At 43.1% G+C, this 21,055-nt stretch overlaps 2 protein-coding genes across 4 annotated transcripts in view; one reads left to right on the top strand and one right to left on the bottom strand.

Moving 5' to 3' along the window:
* Positions 1-7,820, bottom strand: part of TMEM121 (transmembrane protein 121) — a 35,804-nt gene extending 27,984 nt beyond the window's left edge. Inside the window, exon 1 of one of the 2 annotated variants that reach the window (XM_061584661.1) lies at positions 7,639-7,820. The gene's annotated coding sequence lies outside the window, so the exon portion shown is untranslated. Of the gene's footprint in view, positions 1-6,747; positions 7,424-7,638 lie in introns of those variants that run through there. The other variant, XM_061584652.1, reaches the window with a different exon arrangement.
* LOC133364307 (uncharacterized) overlaps positions 6,237-21,055 on the top strand; it is an 80,126-nt gene continuing 65,307 nt past the window's right edge. The window contains exon 1 of one of the 2 annotated variants that reach the window (XM_061584681.1): positions 6,237-6,290. In XM_061584681.1, the coding sequence (XP_061440665.1) occupies positions 6,245-6,290 (46 nt within the window). In that variant the 5' untranslated portion in view covers positions 6,237-6,244. Of the gene's footprint in view, positions 6,291-7,621; positions 7,805-21,055 lie in introns of those variants that run through there. The other variant, XM_061584676.1, reaches the window with a different exon arrangement.

The raw sequence follows: 21,055 nt of genomic DNA, 5'->3' as shown, positions 1-21,055 counted from the left end.
GGCCCAGAGGGCAGTGACAAGATCAAGGGCCTTCTCAGTGGTGGCCCCCAAACTATGGAATAGTCTCCCCGAGGAGGTTCGCCTGGCGACGACACTATCATCCTTTCGGCGCCAGGTTAAAACCTTTCTCTACTCCGAGGCATTTTAATTTTTTGTTAATGATTGTAATGTTTGTAATTTGATTTTAGCCTTTGCTGTTTTTAGATTGTGAAATTTGATTTTAGACTGATGTTTTTGTATTATATTGTATTTTATTGTATCTATGTTCACCGCCCAGAGAGCTATTGCTAGTTGGGCGGTATATAAGTTTTAAAAATAAAATAAATAAATAAATAAATAAAATACTATTAATAAAACAGACAAGTCAACATCTACCAACAGAATCGCCTCTGCAAGCATAGATACACAAATCTGTATCAGATTAAACAACCTCAATAAACAACATTAAAACACTGGCTGATAAAAGGTGATGCTGACGTGAGAGATTTGGATTCTGGGACCACGGGCTATGCTTCCTGGAAGATGGATTGCTGGCAAGTGATGGGTTGCATCTCACAAGGACTGGGAAGAATGTGTTTGGGCACAGCATGGAGAAGTTCATCAGGAGGGCCTTAAACTGAATCCTAAGGGGGAGGGAGACGTAAACTTAGTGGTAACGACTGATGAAGGCTTGTGCACAGTAATGGGAGCAGAGATCAGCTGTAATAGGGACCAATGACAGTGCTCAGAAAAATGTAGTAAGGAAGCCAAGCCATAAATCACATGGTCTTCGATGTCTGTATACTAATGCACAGAGCATGGGAAACAAGCAGGACGAACTTGAACTCTTAATACAGGAGAGTAATTATGACTTGATAGGTTGAAACTTGGTGGGATGACTCCCATGACTGGAATACAGCAACTGAAGGATGTAACTTGTTCAAAAAGAACAGAAGGAATAAAAATGGAGGTGGAGTCGTGCTATATATTAAAAATATATATCCCTGCACAGAAATACAGGAAGATGAGCTTGGTATGAGCTTGAGATCAAGGAATAACCAATCACTTTGAACGAGTTCAAATCAGCAGGGCCCGATAAACTGCATCCTAGAGTTTTGAAGGAACTGGCTGAAGAACTCTCAGAACTGTTGTCTATTATCTTTGCAAAATCATGGAGAACAGGTGAAGTGCCAGATGACTGGGGGAGAGATAATGTTGTGTCTATCTTCGAAAAGGGAAAAAGGAGGAACCAGGGAACTATAGACCAGTCAGCTTAACATCAATCCCTGGAAAAACTCTGGAGCAGATTATAAAGCAGTCAATCTGTAAGCACCTTGAAAATAATGTAGTGATTACTAGCAGCCAACATGTATTTATGAAGAACAAATCCTGCCAAACTAATCTTATCTCGTTTTTGGATCGGGTAACCTCCGTTGTAGACTGTGGGAATGCTGTGGACATAATATATCTCGACTTCAGCAAAGCTTTTGACAAAGTGCCTCATGATATTTTGATTAGCAGACTAGCTAAATGTGGGCTGCATGGAACAATTATCAAGTGGATCCACAGTTGGCTACAGAATCACACTGAAAGAGTACTTATCAAAGGTTCTTCTCAAACTGGGGGGAGGCAATGAGCTGGGTACCACAGGGCTTGTTCCTCAGCCCAGTGCTCTTCAACATTTTTATTAATGACTTGGATGAGGAGGTGCAGGGAATGTTTATCAAATTTGCAGATGATACAAAACTGGGAAGGATAGCTAATACCCTGGAAGACAGAACCAAAACGCAAAAGGATTTTGATAGGCTGGAGCATTGGGCTGAAAACAACAGAATGAAATTTAACAGAGATAAGTGCAGAGTTCTTCACCTAGGAAAAAGAAACCAAATGCACAGTTGGCTCAGCAATCCTATATGTGAGAAGAATCTTGGGATTGTTGTTGATCCCAAGTTGAATATGTGCCCATAGTGTAATGTGGTTGCAAAACAGGCAAATGCTATTTTAGGCTGCATTAAAAGAATTATAGTTTCCAAATCATGTGAAGTATTGATTCCCCTCTAGTTGGCACTGGTTAGGCCTCATTTTGAGTACTGCATCTAGTTCTGGATGAAGAGAGTTGCTTTATGCAGCAGAGTTCATTGGAGATATAAAAGAATTTGAAAGAAAGTGGTGTTTATTTTAAACAAAATAAACTCATTTTATTAAGAAAGTACATGTGGATAGGAAAGCCTAATCATCTACATTAGCTAAATTCAAAAGGTAGGGAGAGAGAGCATTGTGGGAAGGAGGAGGAACTGGAAGTGATGATGGCCCTGAGAATATCAGTCTCAGGGGCATGCTTAAACCTCTCTGCCTTTAGTGGGTAACCTGTTTTGCAATGTAATTCGTGAAGGGTGCTGAGAGTTGTTAGGAGACTCCTAGTCCCCTGACAGAGTTCTAGTGGCCAGAGTGGTTTAACAGTCAGCCCCTCTTCTGGGGATTGAAGCTCTGTGAGGGGAACAGGGCATCTCCTAGTACCCTTCACTAACTACACTTCCCAGGATTCTCTGGGAGAAGCCATGACTGTCTAAAGTGAAATAAAGGTCTGGTTTGGATGTGGCCAGGGACAGCTTTGGTTTAAGTTTGGGTGGGAGGGTATATGTGCCTGCTGCAGAATAAAAAGTTGGGGGAAACCCTTAAAAACGATGATATTGTTCACAGTATTTTCCTTTTGGAAAGGAAGGGGGCTTTCCCTCTGCCTAGTGCCCACCTACTTAATCTCCTCCCCCTCACTATCCCCCTCTCCTCCCCCTTCCTCTCCTGCCCTCCTCCTCCCCTTCCTGCCCCTCCTGCAGGTCAGTTTCAGGTCAGCAATCAGCCCAAACAACAGGAACAAGACATGTGCTGTGCTGATCTTGTTTTAGCAGGGAAAAAGCAATAATATTAAGACAGTTGATATAGTTCAGAGAGTCGCTTTAGATATGTTTGATTTACTTGATTTGCAATTTTAGAGAAGTTTCCTATAGTAAATCATTTTCTTTTGCTTCTGTTTCTGTGAATATGTGAAGTACAGCAACACGTTGCATAATTTACACTTAAAAAAACTCCAAAAACAGTTGTGGAATAATGGCACTGACTATTCTGCAGAATAGTCTCCAGTAGACATGAGGAGTTTAATATATTCTAGCAAATTTCTAGGTGTGCTCTGTGTGTTTTTAATTGACCATGCCCACCCTTCCTTAAGTGGAGTAGTTTAGGCATAGCAGACTGAACACTCGCATCTTGGGCAGGCCAAGTTTGTTTTTTCCCAACAGCTATATTCATTGCTTAAGTAGCAACATGTTGTAATCAGTCTGATTTTACATCAAACTGCTGTTTCAGATTCAACTGTTAATGCACCCAAACCTCCAGTTTGAAACACAAAAGGCTTTCTTCACCATCATATGACATTGACCAAAAAAAAGACTTTGAAAATAAAAATAAATTTAACACAGATTTCTAGGATGAATAATGAGAGCATTTATAATTTTCTAAGATTTTCTGTAAAACAGTAGTAACACTGGAACAGGGTTGCCAGGTTCAGGGCCTGAGACTGATCCTGTATCTTTGGGAGAAGAGAAAGTCAGCCTGGCAACCAAGAGGTCTTCTGTATCTTTAAAAATTGTGCAGGGGGGAGGGAGAATTCCACCTTGTGGTTTTTCCCATTACTGTGTTGCAAGAACACCTGCACTTGGCTGACTTTCTCTTCTCCTAAAGATACAGAATCATTCTCAGGCCCTGAGCCTGGCAACCCTACACTGGAAAGAAGCAAAGTAAGAACACCACCAACAAACATACAAAAATGTAATTCTCCATCTTTGGAGATGCAGCCCTGATTGCAGTTGTTGCCACCATGCACCATATGCTCAGAGGCACATGTTACCAAATTTTTCCAAGGTGCACAGGAAGTAGATTGGTCTGTGAAAGACCAACCCAAATTGTGTTTGCATTTTTACAAATTTGTAGGGCAGTACAATATCTCAAAGGAGGTCAGGTTTCCTGTTTCCCTGGTGCATTCACTATCACTGCCCAATTTCCCTTCTTTTAAAAGTTTCATAGAAATATCTGTGGGCTATAGGTATGTTCTTAAAAGGCAAGGGTTTTTTTTCCTATTAGTGAATCTTCACCTGGATATAAATATGTTTTAGAGCAGTCAAGAATTAGCACAGAATATGGATTAACCAACAACATGAAACTTGGTTAGCTTATTCTCATTGAAGTGTTAAAAGTCAACCAGCTTAGAGGGAGGAGTTGTAGTTCAGTAACAGACCATCTGCTTTGCATGCAAAAGCTCGTGGTTTCAATCCTTGGCATGTCTGTGAAAGACCCCTGCCTGAAATCCCAGAGAGCTGCTGCCTGTTCATGTGGCGTAGACCAACACTGAGCTAGATGGACTAACTTGGCATGAGGCAGCTTACTATATGCAGCTGAGACCAGGAAACATGTTGATTCAGCCAGAGCAGTCCCTCACTGTCTGAAAATGTACAGGCCATTTCAAATATCTAGCTTGGCAAATAAATTCATTTCATTGCTGCCTTATTTGATGTAATCATAGCAAGCACATCACAGATGCTGGCACTTCAATAATTCATAAGCAAACAAGTTTCATGTTTCTACAAGTTATAGGCTAAAGTCTTAGAAGGAAAATGTATATGTTGAAGAGATGCATATACAACCTGGTTCACACTAGTAAATCCCCCTCCCAGTTAATTTCTAAAATGAGTTATATTGCAGCTCCAATCTGCCTCAAGGTCAGTTCTTTCCCTGGAGGATCATTCCCAACCCTTTCATTTCCAGGTGTGTGCTGGGCAGCTGGTCTTTTAGAGAATAGGTGAATTCACCTTGCATCATAGCCCTGTTGAAATATTGCCTGGAAATATTCTGAAAGCGATCCACTGCATTGGACATGATATCAGGGAAGCCCCAGCCTTTTTCATGCAGTATGAATGTCTTTGTACAGTTGTGATTACAGTAACAGACTCACAATACTGTCTCAGCCTACTAAGATCCAGGAAAGCAACATTTTCTAACCAGCCCATACTTAGAATGGCAGCAAAGCTGTGATTGCCTACACAGACGGCAAGGATGTAATGTGTGGGAAAGCAGCTTCCTTTTCTCTCCCAACCTGCCTCTCAGCCATCTTAGCCAACAGAACCTGGAACCAGGCTGGTCTTGGGAACCAGAGGGTGATTCTGTGATCGTGTCTTCCCACCCAGGTACAAGAGAGGGTGATGCAAGGTCATATTTCCTGCCCTCCGCTCTTCCTTGGGGATGGGATCCTTACTTGCATCGGAATGATGGCATTTACTGTTAACACTGAGTGGGGATGGAAAGATCTGGCTGTTTTGGTTCTCTCCGTTGCTTATTTTTCCAATCTTAAATTCAGTTCTCTATGTTTCTGCAGCAATCTGCGAATTTTTTTTTAAATCCTCATGAAAATTCTCCACCACTGTAGTGCGAATTTCTCCAAATAGACACATTTTTGTAGGCAGTTTTGACAAAGGTACACATTTTTGCAAGCCATTTCTCACCATATCATGCCTTTTTGCATGTTATTTTCACTCATGTATTCATTTTTATGCACATTTTCCCCCAACATATGCATTTTTGTAAATGTGGTTTAGTTGGCGAACTGCTTTCCAAAATTCTAATAAATGCAAATTTTGAAGGATGGCTGAGTTTCAGTTCTCATATTGCTTCGGAAAGTGCGAATTTGATCAATTCTGCTTGAAATGCGAACTGAATCGAAATTCTCACCCACCCCTAGCCCTGAGACATGCCACAAGTAGTACAGAGTCTGAGCATTTTGAAAACAGCCCAAGATCCTCACCATCTCCCTAATCTCCCTCCAAAGGCTACATTCTCCCAGGAGCACCAGCTTTGGGAGTCCTACTTTGCAGAGCTGAAGCAGGCCTTTTTCCAGCAGTTGTGATAATGCAGTTCACTGTACCAAGAGGATGGGGGCCTTCTCCCAGAGTGTTTGAGTAGAAGCATCCTGGTATCTTTGTCCTCTCTATGTTCTTTTCTGACTCCTTTCCACCTTCTCACAGCAGCTGAATGCCAACAGTTCCCGTGAGAGGGTTAGCAAATCATCAGTCCCTTAGGCCAGGTTCCTCTTGCTAACCTTTGCTCTCCCTCTGAGCAGTGTGGCAGAGAAGCCTGGGATTAGGAGTACAGGAGGCAGGCCTCGAATTGAGCGTGCTGTCTGCTCACCTTCCCTCTCTTTGGGGGCAGTACAGCAGAGAGGATGGGGTCCCAACCCCAAAACTGCACCACCCAGAAGGAGAGCACAGGTGAGTGAGGGCTAGAGAATGAAACAGCTCCTCCTTGAATGAGCAGCTACTCCGCGCCGGCTTGCACAACTGTGCTCTCCCCTCAGATGCTGGGGCGGTAGGGATTGGACCCAGCAGGCCCAAACCTCCCCTCTGTGCTGCTCAGATAAAGCAGGCAAGCCAGGAGATGGAAGCGGCAAGCCCTTCCCTGTGCAGCCCCACAGGGCCCACTGCGCTCTACCGCTCCGGGAGCGCAACCGCAAGCTCTACCTTTGCTCTCTTGGCCCTCCTCCCCAAGGCGTCTGCCCAGGTTCCTTCTTAACCTGGATCCGGCATTGCCGGGGGTTGGGAAGGAGGGATTCTGGCTGCCCATGTCTTTGAATTTGAGTCGGACCCGCTTTCGAGATGGAGATGGAGGCGGTCGGGGTAAAGAGCAGGCAACCAGGTCCACACACAGGCGCTGCAGTCGCCCCCTTACCTGGAAGCTGCCCGGGGGCTGAACGGTCTGCCACCGCCGCTGCAGCCGTTTCAGATGCTCCCGGCTTAAATCCGAGGGGGAGGCGAGGACAGAGGAAGCCACTCCTCGCTCGCCCACCGGCTGTCCCTTCTCCCCTGGCCACGCAAGGACTCCGTGGGGGAGGATTGCGTTTCTCCCCCCCCCGGCACCCTGGCTTCCGGGGTGGGCGCCCAGCCAGCCGGAGATGCCCGCCGCAGCCGTCGCTCCCCCCCGCGTGGCTCCACGTTCACGCGGGCAGAGGTGGAGCCGTAGCGGGGGCTGCTGGGCTTGAAGCCCGAGGGAGGGGGGAGAGCGGAGGCAGCTGCGGGAGCGCGCGCAGGCGGGCAGGAGGGGAATCGCCGCTTGTGATGACGCGGGCGGAGGCTCCGCGGCCAGCCTGGCGCCTCCCTGGCGGAAGGGTCCCCCTCCGAGTGCGCTGCCGGAGCGTCTGGAAGATGCGGCTTGCAAGGGCCTTGCTGGGGGAGCTCTCTCGCTCTTGCCGGAATCTCGGAGAGGACGGCTTTAGTAACAGCCACCGCCACTTGGCTGAGGAGGAAGGATGAAGTGTGGCCGGTTTCCTCAAGTGGAGCCCGAGGTTCACATCTGGGGGGAAGCGAGGAGCTAACAGCACCCCTGGGCTGGGCACCCGCGGACTACCTCTCGGTTTCAGCCGCCGTAAATCTTCAGGCACAAATAATCCAATACAAAGGTGAGGAAGGCAGCGGCTGAGAGGGGCAGTTCCCGCCACCGCTCTGCACCACTCTTCTCAGCCCAGAGTGCGCTCCCCACTCCTGTGTCATTTTCCAGGACGCCGTAAGAGGCAGCAAGAAGGCGGGGTGGGGGGTGGGGTGATGAATCGGATTATCTACTTACCGTATGCCGGGTATAATTGGGCTGACGGGTCCATTGTCCACTTGTACACTATGCATACACACTGTTTCAGTTATCCACAAACGAATCCAGGTCTCCCGTCCTGCGGAAGGGAGAGCGATGGCTTCCAAAAAGTGGAGATATTGCAAGTCCCCATCCACCCTGCCAAGTAAGTCTAACCTCACTTACTCAAAGCCCAGGAACCGTGCTAGGTACTTAAAGGGATCAGGACCCAGGTACATTACACAAACTTGCATAGGCTAATTTATATGTATAGACAGCTTTCGGAAAAGTAATGATGGTGGGTGATGGCCAGGGATGTAGTTGTCCAGGGTCTCAGGGGGTCTTAGACCCCTTACTTTTTTGGGAGCCAGGTCCCATCAGGGTCCCTATGTCTCCAGCGTCCTGTGAGCCAATCAACATGAAAGGGGTGTGTGTTAGTCACTGAGAAGAGTCTTCTAACTTGCTTCCTTGTGGTTTGCTGCTGATTGGAGCCAATCAGAGTGAAAGGACTTCCTGTTAGTTTCTACTTCAAAAAGCCAAGCTGTGGAGAGTAAGAATCCTGTAACTGCAGAAGAAGCAACAGTGAATTTGATGATAGCATCCCATCTACATCATCAAGTGGTAGCAGCAGGAGATAAACATGCAGACACTGAATTCAGTAATTCAAGCAATATGTCTGCCAGTGAGAAAGGACAGTCAAATGGTGCCATTGATAGAGAAACAGAAAGCTGTATTCAATCCTGGCCAGATTAACCCTAGAAGAGGGCGTGGCTGTGAGGGGGCATGGCTGAGACTATTATGAAGGGACCCTGCCCTTCTGAATTCGCCACTACGCTACTGGTGGTGTCTCACTGTGCTCTGCAGTGCGGCTAGCTGCTCTGTGAGCAAAGAAAAGACAAGTTTGGGAAAGGGGCAGGAGATCCAGGCCCCATGCAAAAGATACAGGGACCCCTAGGCCACTCCTGAACAATGCCCCAGCTCAAAGCTTCTCCTTACTGTTTGCCCAGCTGTACCATGGAAGCCCCTCTTATCCCCACAAAACCTACATATTCCGAGGCTGTACACCTCTGAATACCAGGTCGCAGAGAGAGAACATGAATGTGTGAATTTTGTCCATCCTAAAAGTTCTTCTCTGGAAATGAGGAACTCTCCTATTAATTAATCATTTTAGAGGGTGTCTAATTAACCACCATAAGCTCCGTTTCACTGAATGGGGAACATGGCACATTATTAGCATGCCAATCATACTTCTCATCATTAAATAAAGGCCTACAAAAACTTTTGAAATGATAGCCATGGGAATAGAATAGAACAGAACAGGGAAGAGAAGTATTGTTGAGGCAAGGGGGGCGGGATAAGTATGTTCAAGGTAGAGGGATTGAGTGAACTTGGTTTACTCTAGCAATGCCCAAGGAATAGCCTAAAGCACCTGTTGCAGTTCTCCAGCTGAAGTGAAGGGAGTCTTGTAATAGGAAGGGCTAAGCCACACCCCCAGAACAGAGATTAGTTAAGAAAGGACAACCATGGCTTTATGCATGTTCTACCTAGTTAGCTTAAATCTCAGACATATGAAATGGAGCACACAGAATAGTCAGACATAACTCACAAGCTCTTGTCCTGAGCACTACCAGGATGAGGACCTACTGCTGTATCCTAAGAGATGCAGTTCAATCCCTTATTTGAGTTTAGAAGTCTGTTGCTGTAGAGTTTCTGCAACATTTCTGCAGCCTGACCTTCAGGATTAAACTTCACAAGATGCTCAGGGGGAAGGGGAAGGAGGAAAGCAAGTAGAAAGATGAAGGGAGAAAGATGGACTGTAAAAATAAACATTTTGGTGTATTGGGGATACTATCCAGTGTAGGAACAAGCTGGCAACTACACATAAAATGGCAGAACTTTAGAGTTGGTGTAATAATAGTTTGGGCTGACTCAGTCATGGGTATGCACCCAAATAAAGGACAACTTCTGCTCAACAATGCTTATTCACTATGCCATGTAAATCACCCACTCCCTTGACAGAAAGGGTAAAAGGCTCCCCTCCTTCTCAGGTGCCATTTGTTGCGTTCTGCTCCACCTCACTAGCCACAACTGTATGAGAGTCTGATTTGATGTGCATATGGCAACTTAATCTGATGCATGGTACAGAAATCTGATGTCAATGTGGGACACAAAAACAAGTATAGGGCTGTGTGGATCTCATGCAAACGTATAGATCTGAAATGATGTTTGTATAGGGATCTGGAGGCATTCAAGAGGCAGCTGGACAGCTATCTGTTGGGAATGCTTTGATTTGGATTCCTGCATTGACCAGGGGGTTGGACTTGATAGTCTTATAGGCCCCTTCCAACTCTACTAAGATCTTATCCAATGGGCATAGATGTAATTAATTTCATTTATTGCACATAGATCCTCCCAGCGTGCGTGTGTGTGTGCATGCGCGCGCGCGCACACACACACACCTACAACTTGGAGCTTGCATGTTTTCCTAAGCAGTTTCCAAAATCTCCTTAGTTTCAGGAGGAGAACAGTATCATGTGTGAGGATACATTATGTTAAATTTTGACATTCAAATGTTGAAATTTTAGGTCAGCTTTCAACATCCAAGAATCTACTTTGTCAGTAGCTTCAATAAGGTCGTTTTAGTGGCATGAAAAATTAGGACCTGGTCCTATGATATAAATGACCCTCCGTGGCACAGAGTGGTAAGCAGCGGTAACGCAGCTGAAGCTCTGCTTACGGCTGGAGTTCGATTTCAACAGAAGGAGGAAGTCGAATCTCCAGTAAAAGGGGTCGAGGTCCACTCAGCTTTCCATCCATCCGTGGTTGGTAAAATGAGTACTTGGCATATGCTGGGGGGTAGGGAAAGGCCAGGGAAGGAACTGGCAATCCCACCCCATATATACGGTCTGCCTAGTAAATGTCGCAAGACCCTAAGAGTCGGAAACGACTCGCACTACAAGTGCGGGGACACTTTTACCTTTTTACCTATGATATAAGAATCACCTTCATGATGTATCACCTCCACATTCAATTCAGACTAACTAAAAAGCCACCCACCAAGGACTGAAAGGAAAATCCCAAACTGGTGATGGGAATGAGCTTACTGTGGGCTCAAACCTGTTATGATAACATTGCTTTATGTTTACTCTACATGTTTCTATTTCTCTTATCTCAAGAAATTCTATATTAGGTGCCCCTAGAAAACATGAAGCTAGGCTTGCATTTCCCAGAGGCAGCTTATTCCATGCAAATAATGCCATGTGAGCTTTTACACTTGGGATGGGTCTCTTGTGCCTTTTCAGTCAAATAAAAGTTTCCTCCAAACTAAGGGAAAATGTTTGATTACCAAATTGTAAGAAAAGAAGAGAGAACACATCTAAATGTTCCACACTCGGAAGAGGACTTTCTCCAGTTACATCTTCACATCTAACATAAGTTAACAAAGGAAGTAATTACAGAGTGAAAATAAGCTCCCAAATGGTTAGCTTGGCCAATGCCAAGATGAAGTGTGAATGCAACTGCTCTAGGAAAACTGACAAGTAATCCTTAATTAACTGCAGAATGGAGTCTATTGCTCAGGAAAAGGCCAATGCAACAGCTATCATGAGGGTAGCTATCATGATCAGACTAATTCATCCACAGCTTGAAGTTGCAGAATACTGGTCCAACAACAAACAAGCTGCTGTTCTGATGTACAAGAGGAAGTCTCTGATGATCTTGCTAATTAAGGAAAGTGATGGTTGCAAACTAGATACTGAATGGCCAAGTGCAAAATACTTTGCATTGCCAGTCTGTTACTTCTTTTCTCGTAGCTAAGCATCAGGAAAGGCAACTAGGCAGGTTTAATTAACATGCAAATAAGCAATGACAAGTAGCCAAGGCATGAGCACAGCAAGGGCAGACTACATGACTTGGAGAACAAAAGAGCTTGCTAGGTGATATATGTTGTATAAAAACATATTCAGCTAGAAACATTTTTAATGAATATCATCAAAGGGTCAACTGGCCACACACAACCTGTTTATGGCAGCGGTTGGTTTTGCTGCGCTTTTCAGTGCACACTGGCACTCAAGTGCCCATCTGGCTGGTACCCTGAGCATGTACCTTGACTTCTTTAGATTCACTCTACAGGTGATTGTACAGAGTGTGGGTTCTCACAAGCACAACAGATAAAGTAAACCTTAGTATATGGTAGCTACCCTCCTTAATAGGAAACACACGGGGGTGCTATGTACCTGATGAGTTTGCCAAATGGTGCTGTTAATTAGCCCTGGGGAGAACTAAAGAATCCTTTGCAGTGAGCACAATCTTAACTGATCAACCATAGTCCGTATATTTTAAGGATAAATCCTTCACCTTCAGTTTGCACACTGAACTCCACGGGCACCCCACTGCTTTGCGCTCAAGGCCAAGTACAGTCAGGACACCTTTTTGGATTGACCACAGCCCTCACCTTTGCTCCCCAGGGCCACCTATCCACCCTATGGCTGGAAACTACACCCAATAGCATACTAACCTTTTGTTTTGGAATCCCCTCACTCTCTCCACTAGCCTCAGTCTCAACTGTGTTCACATATTGTCTCGGGCAACCTCTTCCACAGAAACTCTAAGGCTGTGAACACACTAGTCGCCTACAGCAAAGCATTTCCATTGACCACACCTAGAGGGTCAATGGGTTGATCTGCTGAACAGTTGTGAAATCTCTTTGAAGTGATTTTTTCAAAATGCACTCAAGCTGCTCCCACCAGGTGAAACAGTAAAAGGGGGCAGGGCTTGACTAGTGTCATGTCCCTGTTTTTAGAAAAGAGAGGTGGAGACACACTGGAGCTGGCAGAACAGGGAGTGTGCCTCTACCCTTAGTCTTTGTGCCCCAAAAGGCCATTTTGCTCAATCGCCATGGGATTTTTCCTAGGACAGATTGCTCCACCTAACAGCTCGCTCCCATTCTCTCTTCTGCTCCATTCTCTGTGTTTGTTGTTTTCTTCAAACCAGTCAGAGACCCTCAGGGGGGACACAAAGCCTTGAGGTCTCCCTTAAGCCAATTTTTCTAACGCTACTTGGAGGGTTCTGAAGAAAACTGAGTATTGCACTATGCAACCTATAAAGGCATGGCTACCTTTGGACACTTAACATTGCCAGTTCCCATAGTCTGCCTTGCAATATCTGCAGGCTGCAGCTTGCACCCTAATACTCATTCCCCTGATTTCCTTCTCTCCACGGGGGTTTCTCGGGACTGTTCTTGGTCTTCTGCTTCTGTCTTTACACACTGTTCCTGAGCGATGTCATCACTTCCCATACCTTTTCAGTACTATCTATATACTTTGGCTGTCTACCCCAGACCTTTCTCCTCCATTCAGTCCTGTATCTCCAATCGTTCCTCAAATATTTCTGCTTGGATGCTTCATTATCCTTTCAAATTCATCTGAACTTTTTATCTTTCCTCAAAGCCTCCCTCTCTTTTTTTAATTCTTCTTGAGGAAGGGTGGTGGATCAGTGGTACAGCATCTGCTTTGCATGCAGAAGGTCCCAGGTTGAAATCTCTGGCAACTTCAAGTAGGACTAGGAGAGACCCCGGTCTGAAATTCTGGAGAGCCGCTACAGTCATTGTACTGAGCTAGATGGGCCAATGGTCTTGACTCAGTATTAGGCAGCTTCCTATGTTCTTTGCTGACAACATCACAATCCACCCTGTTGAATGGGTACATAATTATTGCTTTGTCTTTTACTCCTCTTCTTTGTCCTCAGTTCGTCACTAAATAATGTTGCTTTTCTTTTTACATTACAAATATATTTGTCCCCATGGCAACTATTCTGATCTGAATATTCTGAAATATGTCATGTCTCACCTTGACAACTTTAGTCTTCTCCTCTCTGGACTTCTGTTGTCTTCCCTTGATCCCCTACCCTCTATCCATTGCTTGATTGTCAAAATCATCTACATCTTTAATTGTGATGCCCCTCTTTAAATCCCTACAGTCTTCCTGTCCACTCCTAGATTCTGTATTCTCATTCTTACCTTATAAGCCCTTCATGCCTCTCTCTATCTCTCTTCTCTTATATCCTGACACATCCCTATCACCTTCATTTGTCCAGCTCCACCACTTTCAGGCAACCAAAGGTCTTCTGCTCCCTGAAATGTCTTCACCATTTCTCCCATGCTACTCCTCATGCCTGGAATTGCATCTCAGAATGCATTCATGAACCCCCCCCCCCATTTCCTTCAAATCTCTCCTCAACATAATATTAATAAGGCTATTGTGGAGTCCTTTAAATTCAATGATGCTCAGGAAATTGGAGCAAATATATAATGAGATGTGATGAAAGTAACAGTTTGAGGGATGTGTATGGCCAAGTCAAATATATAAAAAGGTATCCCCAATTAAACAGCAACTGCTACAGGATCTTGACAAAGTGGAGACTAAACACAAATTGATTGGATCTAATAGATACAAGCTGACTTAACTTAAAAAATGGAAAGAACTGGAAACATTAGAATCAGTCAAAATAGCTAAATCTTTATTGTTTTTAGAATTGGGAAATAGAAATTTTAGACTGCTAGCAAATACCTTGAATAAAAAACAAAGATGGCAAGGATTTATTCCTTAAATATTAAATCACATATGATCAGGAAAAAAACCAATGCTTTATTTGTGTATTTTATGGTGTTTTATATAGATACTGAAAACCAAAATTGGAGGATGTAGAATAGTATTTATCACAATCTAATTTACAACCCATATCTGACATCCTAAAAAAAAAATCTAAATAGTAGTATAATGGAAGAGGAAATTGGTGATGCTATTAAAAAAAAAATAGGGCATCAGGCCCAGATGGGTTCAGGAGTTCATTTTATAAGAAAACAGACCCTCCCCCAACCTGGCTCAACTATTTTAACAATTTTGGCATACTGATGTGGTCCTCAATAATTGGTGCACTTGCCAAATGGTTGCACTTCCAAATCTGGGATGAGACAAAAGGGAAGTGGGGCATTCATTATAGACCTATCACCCTATTCAATCAAGATCAAATGTTACTTAACTTGATTTTGCCATCTTGATTGAGTAGGTGATTCCTGAAATTACTGACCCAGATCAAACAGGATTTATACCTAGTAGACTGTTCACAGACTGTTAGATGTGATTTTTGATGCAACAAAATAAATTTCCTCTGGCAATTCTATCATTGGATAGCCACAATGCACTTGATTGCCTAGAATAGGGGTATCTCTTTAAGGTCATAGAGCATTATTGTCTATTCAATAAATTTATGGGTGTGATCTCTAAATCCTATATGAAAATTTTGCCTTACTCAGGAGCCCTCTCCTCCATTTTGATTGAAAGAGGCATGACGCAGGGTTACGCTCCATTGCCTCTGCTTTTTGCCCTCTCCTTGGAGCTTCCTGTTGAGGCTTTAAGACAAAAGATAATGGTGGAAGGCTACTGAGGAGAGGGCAAGGACCGTTTGCTTAATCTATATGCAGCTGATATAGTTATGCTGAGAGATCCACAGTGAGCAGTGATGGCCCTAAAGGAGGAATTTATGACATTTGAAACAGTAGCAGGATTGCATATTATGTTTGTCAATATTGGTGCTCATACACAAAGATAAATCAGGGGGGGAAATCCACATTGATACATCTTGAGGTTTTTCAATACCTTGGCATTCAAATCCCCCAAAAGTTAAATAATTTATATAAATTTAATTTCAGTCCCCTACTTAAGCCACTTAAATAGGAGCTGGGTTGTTGGTCCAATAAACCCTTATCAGTCCTTGGTAGGATAACATCCATACACGTGTATTCTCAGATTCTTGCTCCTAATTTCAAGTACTCCCTATCTCCCTCCATTTGGGTCGGAACAAAAAATGGCAAGTTATGTTAAATAAATTTGTTTTTTAAAAAAAAGAATTTCAGATTGGCTATGAAAATTTCATATAGAAAACCAGACTGAAGACAGTGGGGACTTCCTAATATTTGCATGTACTGTATATGGCGACCCTCTGAGGCTGAGAGGCAGTGAGTGGCCCAAGGTCACCCAGTGAGCTTCATGGCTGTGTGGGGATTCGAACCCTGGTCTGCCAGGTCGTAGCCCAACACCTTAACCACTATGCCACACTGGCTCTCTTGGCATGTACTATGATGCGTTTCAGCTTTGTCAGTTATGACACATGATCTAGAAAGATAAAAGCACTGGATTAAAATAGAGGATCAAATATGTAATAATTTTATTTATGTATTTATTACATTTGTTAGCTTTTCTACACAAAGCACTCAAAGCGACTTACAGTTAACAAATAATAAAAATAAAATATTAAAATTATATATATAGCAAGCAGAGATTCTATGGGTTGGTGGCTCTCAAGTTCAGGTAATTGGCCAGTTGCCTGCTTTGGATGGGGTTGTACTCCTACTGGGCTGCAGGCCCAGGTGGCCTCTGTGGCTAGGAGTGCCTTTTATCAGCCTTGGCTGGTAAGACAGCTGTGGCTGTATCTAGACCAGGATAGCCTGACCACTGATGTCCATGCACTGGTAACCTTCAGGCTGGATAACGGTAATGCACTCTATGTGGGACTACCCTTGAGATTGGTCTGGAAGCTGCAGCTGGTGCAAAATGTGGTGGTGAGACTGCTCACTGGGGTAGGGTATTGCCAACATGTCACCCTGCTGCTGAAAGAATTGCACTGGCTACCTATTAGCTACTGGACTAAGTTCAAGGTTCTGGTTTACATGTACCAAGCCCTATACAGCTTGGGACCTGGATACCTGAAAGACCGTCTTATCCCTTATATACCCAGTCGATCATTGCGCTCTGCAGGTGAGGGCCTCCTGCAGATACCATCTTATCAGGAGCTCCGTTCTGCACAACATAGGAAATGGACCTTTAGTATAGTGGCACCTACCCTTTGGAATTCCCTCCCCTTAAGTATTAGAAAGGCACCATCTCTGTTATCTTTTTGGTGCCTACTGAAGATTTTCCTCTTTCAACAGGCCTTTTAAGTAGAGACCTTCTCCCAGTCTGCATCTATGTTGGAATTGCTTTTTAATATGTTTTTAAACCTTTTTTAAAAAGTAGATATTTTAAAAACTTTAAAAAAAACGTTTTTAAAGATGTTTTGTTTTAATATATTTTAAAGTCTGTTTTTATGATATGTTAAAGTGTTTTTAGTGCTTTTGTTGCCGCCCTGAACTTCTACTGGGAGAAAGGGCAGGATATAAATCTAATAAATAAATAAAATATATAAAAAGTGTTTTTAAAAAGTGTATAAGGCAGTAGAGCAACCCTTCTTAGGAAGGCTACACAACTAAATCTATTAAATAAATAATAATAAATAAGCCCTCCAAAGCCTTCCAAAGTGAAGAACCAAATACCTGGGAGAAGATAAATGTTTTTGCCTGGCACCTAAAGATGGATAATGATAGCACCAGGCGTACCTCCCTGGGGAGAGAGTTCCACAAATGGGGGGCTGCCACTAAGAAGGCCCGTTCTCGTGTTGCCACTCTCCGTACTTCCTTCGGAGGGGACACATGAAGGAAGGCCCTCCAATGTCGAGCACAGGGCCTGGGTTGGTACATATAGGGAGAGGTGGTTCCTTTGTTGTCTTTGCCATTTGAATAAGAACGCTTTGTGGTCTTTACCATTTCAAGCTCTATCATTTCCTCAAAAGTATACATAACCCATTTACACTCTCCATGTGTCCATGTTTCAAGTCTGGCATAAATGGCAGCAAAAGTTATCAGTACGCTCTCCCTTGAGCCCCTTAATTAACAAGCCTCAATTATTTAATATGACACTTTGGAGAGCTATAGCTAAATAGGAAAAGAAGGGGTATTATAGACTGCATGATATCTATAAAAATGATTCCCTAGTGACACAACATCAATTTCAAGTTAATACTGGAAACTTAAATGTGGGATGGCTCCAGTTTTGTCAACTGAGACATTTTTCTTACAGACTCATGCATTTGGATACAGGCCATCAGGCCCCTACGGGGTATGGGAATCTTATTAATACTGACACTAAAAGCAAAAGATTGGTCTCAAGTATAGAATAGAAATTGTGACAGGCCCTCTAACAGGACTGAAAGTGGTCTGGGAGACAGATATGAGTGAGCAGATTGATGAGGTGAAATGGAGAAATTCATAGCCTTCCTGATCAGCAAAATGTTGGCTTATGTAAGGGAAAACATTTTCAAGATTAGCCACAGATGGTACGAAATTCCAGTACAACTATCACATATGACAGGTAACAGCACCAACATGTAGACGTGGATGTGGTGTTAGAGGCACTGATTACCACTCTAGTGGGAGTGTCCTCAAGCAAAGCAGTTCTGGGAGGAGGTGTTCAAGGAAATCTGCAATATTGTCCAGGATCCTTTAAAATGTACTCCACAGTTCTTTTTATTGTCTGTATTTGAACAGGAAAATATAACAGTAATATATTTGCTTGTAATGTTTTTACTGGTTGCTGTGAGACAGGCTATTGCCCCAAGATGGAAAATACTGCATAGCTTGAACTTTGCAATTTGATACAGCAGTGTGTGGAATATTGCCATTTTAGAAAAGAAATCACTCAAAATTTGCAATCTTTACAGGGAAGTGAAACTCCAGACATTTTTCATGCTATGTGGTGGAACTTTATTATGCAAGTTTATTTATTTATTTAACAAAATATATATGCCACCTGAATGTAAAGACGTCTAAGTGGTTTACAAAAAACATTAAAATGGTCAATAAAACAGAAACAAGTAATTAAACACATATTCAAAGCAATTAGAAACAGCTACTAACTAAAATATTAAAACAGATAAACATATGTCTGAAAAGGCTTGCCTAAACAGAAAGATTTTAAGCAGGTGTTGAAAGGAATACAGTGAAGGGATCTGCCTGATATCAAAGTTCCAAAAAGTAGGTGCTGCCACACTAAAAGAATGATTTCTTACAAATGCAGAACAAGTATTTTGTGGCACCTGTAATGGTGCCTGTTCCACAGAGTGCAGTGCTTGAGTGGGCATATATGGGGTAAGTAAACAAGTAAACTGGTCCCAAGTTGTTAGCTTCATATGCTAGTAGTAACACCTTAAACTTGGCCTGGTAACAAATTGGCTACTAGTGTAGATCTCTGAGCAAAGGTGTTATATACTGACATGGTCTCATCCCCGTCATCAATCTAGCTGCAGCATTCTGCACTATTTGCAGTTTCTAGGTCAAGTGCAAGGGAAATCCCACATAGAGCGCATTGCAGTAATCCAGTCTTGAAGTCACCAGTGTCTGGACTACTGTGACCAAGCTCTCCCAGTCCAGTAATGGTTGCAATTGTCTTACCTGGTACAGCTGATAAAAGGCATTTCTAGCCACTGAGATTACCTGGGCCTCCAGTGACAGAGCTTGATCCAGAAGCACCCCCAGACTGCATACCTGCTCATTCAGGAGAGTGCAAGGATAGGCAATTGACCAATTTCTTGGACGCAGGAACTACTCACCTTCATCTTGCCAGGATTCAAACTCAGTTTATTTTCCTTCATCCACCCCACCACTGCAACCAGGCACCAGTTTAGGACCTGCACAGACTCTTCTGATTCTGTGTCATCAGCACACTGACGACACCTTGCCCCAAACTCACAATGACTACTCCCAGTAGCTTCACATACTGTAGGTATTAAATAGCACTGGGGATAAATGGTACCCTGTGGTACTCTATAGCGCAACTTCCAGAGCGCTGAAAAACAATCATCCATGGAACAGGGGTCCCTGTGAGAGAGGCGACCCTGGAGACTGGAATAGGGGTCCCTGTGAGAGAGGAGATCCCGGAGATTGGAACCAACGTGGAACAGGAACAAGATTTGGAGTCTATGGACTTTAGAAATAAAATCTATTGTTTGGAACTCAATGTTATCTCTGAAGAAATGAATGAAGATTCTAGAGATAAAGTTATCAATGGCATGGATAATCTTCTGGACTGGAATGATGTGATGGAGCCCAATATAGAGAAAATCTATGGAATTATCTGCAGCCATGTGACAATGGAAAAACTTTTAAGAGATGACCCAGTGTATTTTGAAAAAAAGAACAGAGATATGATTTTACAGCAGTATTTCAGCAACCTATTCAGAATGGATGGCAAGAAAATATTTGGGATAGAGGTAATCCCCATCAGACTCTTACTATATGACTATGGCTTTGACAGCAAGATTATTATGGAATACTGATAATGGAAGATTGGATATTGAAATTACTGGACTTAACAAGATTACTGAAGATGGAAGATGGAAAATGGAACTAATAGAGATAATAGAACAATGGCTACTGAAATTATTGAACCTAACAGATTCTGATGTGATGGATTAATTGAAATGTTTATTTTGACTATGGTTATGACAATAAGATTATCATAATTAGTAATGAGATGGATTAATCGATATGCTTATCTGGAAAAAAAAATTGATAGATATATTTCTTAAAGAATTGAAACCTCTCTTTGACTTTTTGTGGAAAGAATAAAGTAATGTTTATGAGATTTGATGATTAAGTAAGATAACTACTGGAGGAAAGTGATTTTATAATATGACTTAAGAGACAGGATTGTTATATATTATAGACTTATAACTGATTTGATCTTTGACAAATGGGAAGTCAATATTTTACTCTTTATTTTTTATTTTTGTTTTTTTTTTTCTTTTTGTTTAACTATTTTTGATTTTGTTTTTTGTCTTTGAATGTTTTATGATTTTGTCTTGTATGTTTTATGAAAATCTGAATAAAAATTATTGAAAAAAAAAAAAAAAAAAGAAAAACAATCATCCAATGTTACTCTCTGGGCTTGGTCCTGTAGGTAGGACTGGAACCATTGTAACACAGTGCTCCCATTCCATGGAGCCAGTCCAGCAGGATACCATGGTTAATGGTATCGAAAACTGCAGAGAGAACAAGATGTAGGAGCAACCAGAGCTTGGAAAAGTTACTTTTTTGAACTACAACTCCCATCAGCCCAATCCAGTGGCCATGCTGGCTGGGGCTGATGGGAGTTGTAGTTCAAAAAAGTAACTTTTCCAAGCTCTGGGAGCAACGTTGCACTTCCCCTGTCCCACTCTCGATAAAGGTTATCCATCAAGGCAACCAAGGCTGACTCAGTCCCATGGCCAGGCTTGAACCCAGATTGGAACGGATCTTGATAATGATCCGTGTCATCGAAGAATGCCTGCAGCTGCCACACCACTACCCTCTCCACCTCCTTCCACAAGAAGAGGGTATTTGCAACTGGTCGACAGTTATTCCAAACCAAGGGGTCCAGGGAGGTTTCTTTAGGAGTGGCCTTACCACCGCCTCTTTCAAGGCCACAGGCCATTGTGGGACTTTGAAAATGAAAAGGTGCAAAATGGTGACATCCATCCTACTTGTAACCATACTCATAATTGTCAACCC

The sequence above is a fragment of the Rhineura floridana genome, chromosome 1, assembly GCF_030035675.1.
Source record: "Rhineura floridana isolate rRhiFlo1 chromosome 1, rRhiFlo1.hap2, whole genome shotgun sequence".
In the NCBI taxonomy this organism is placed as follows: Eukaryota; Metazoa; Chordata; class Lepidosauria; order Squamata; family Rhineuridae; genus Rhineura; species Rhineura floridana.
This window is presented reverse-complemented; position numbering and strand designations above follow the sequence as displayed.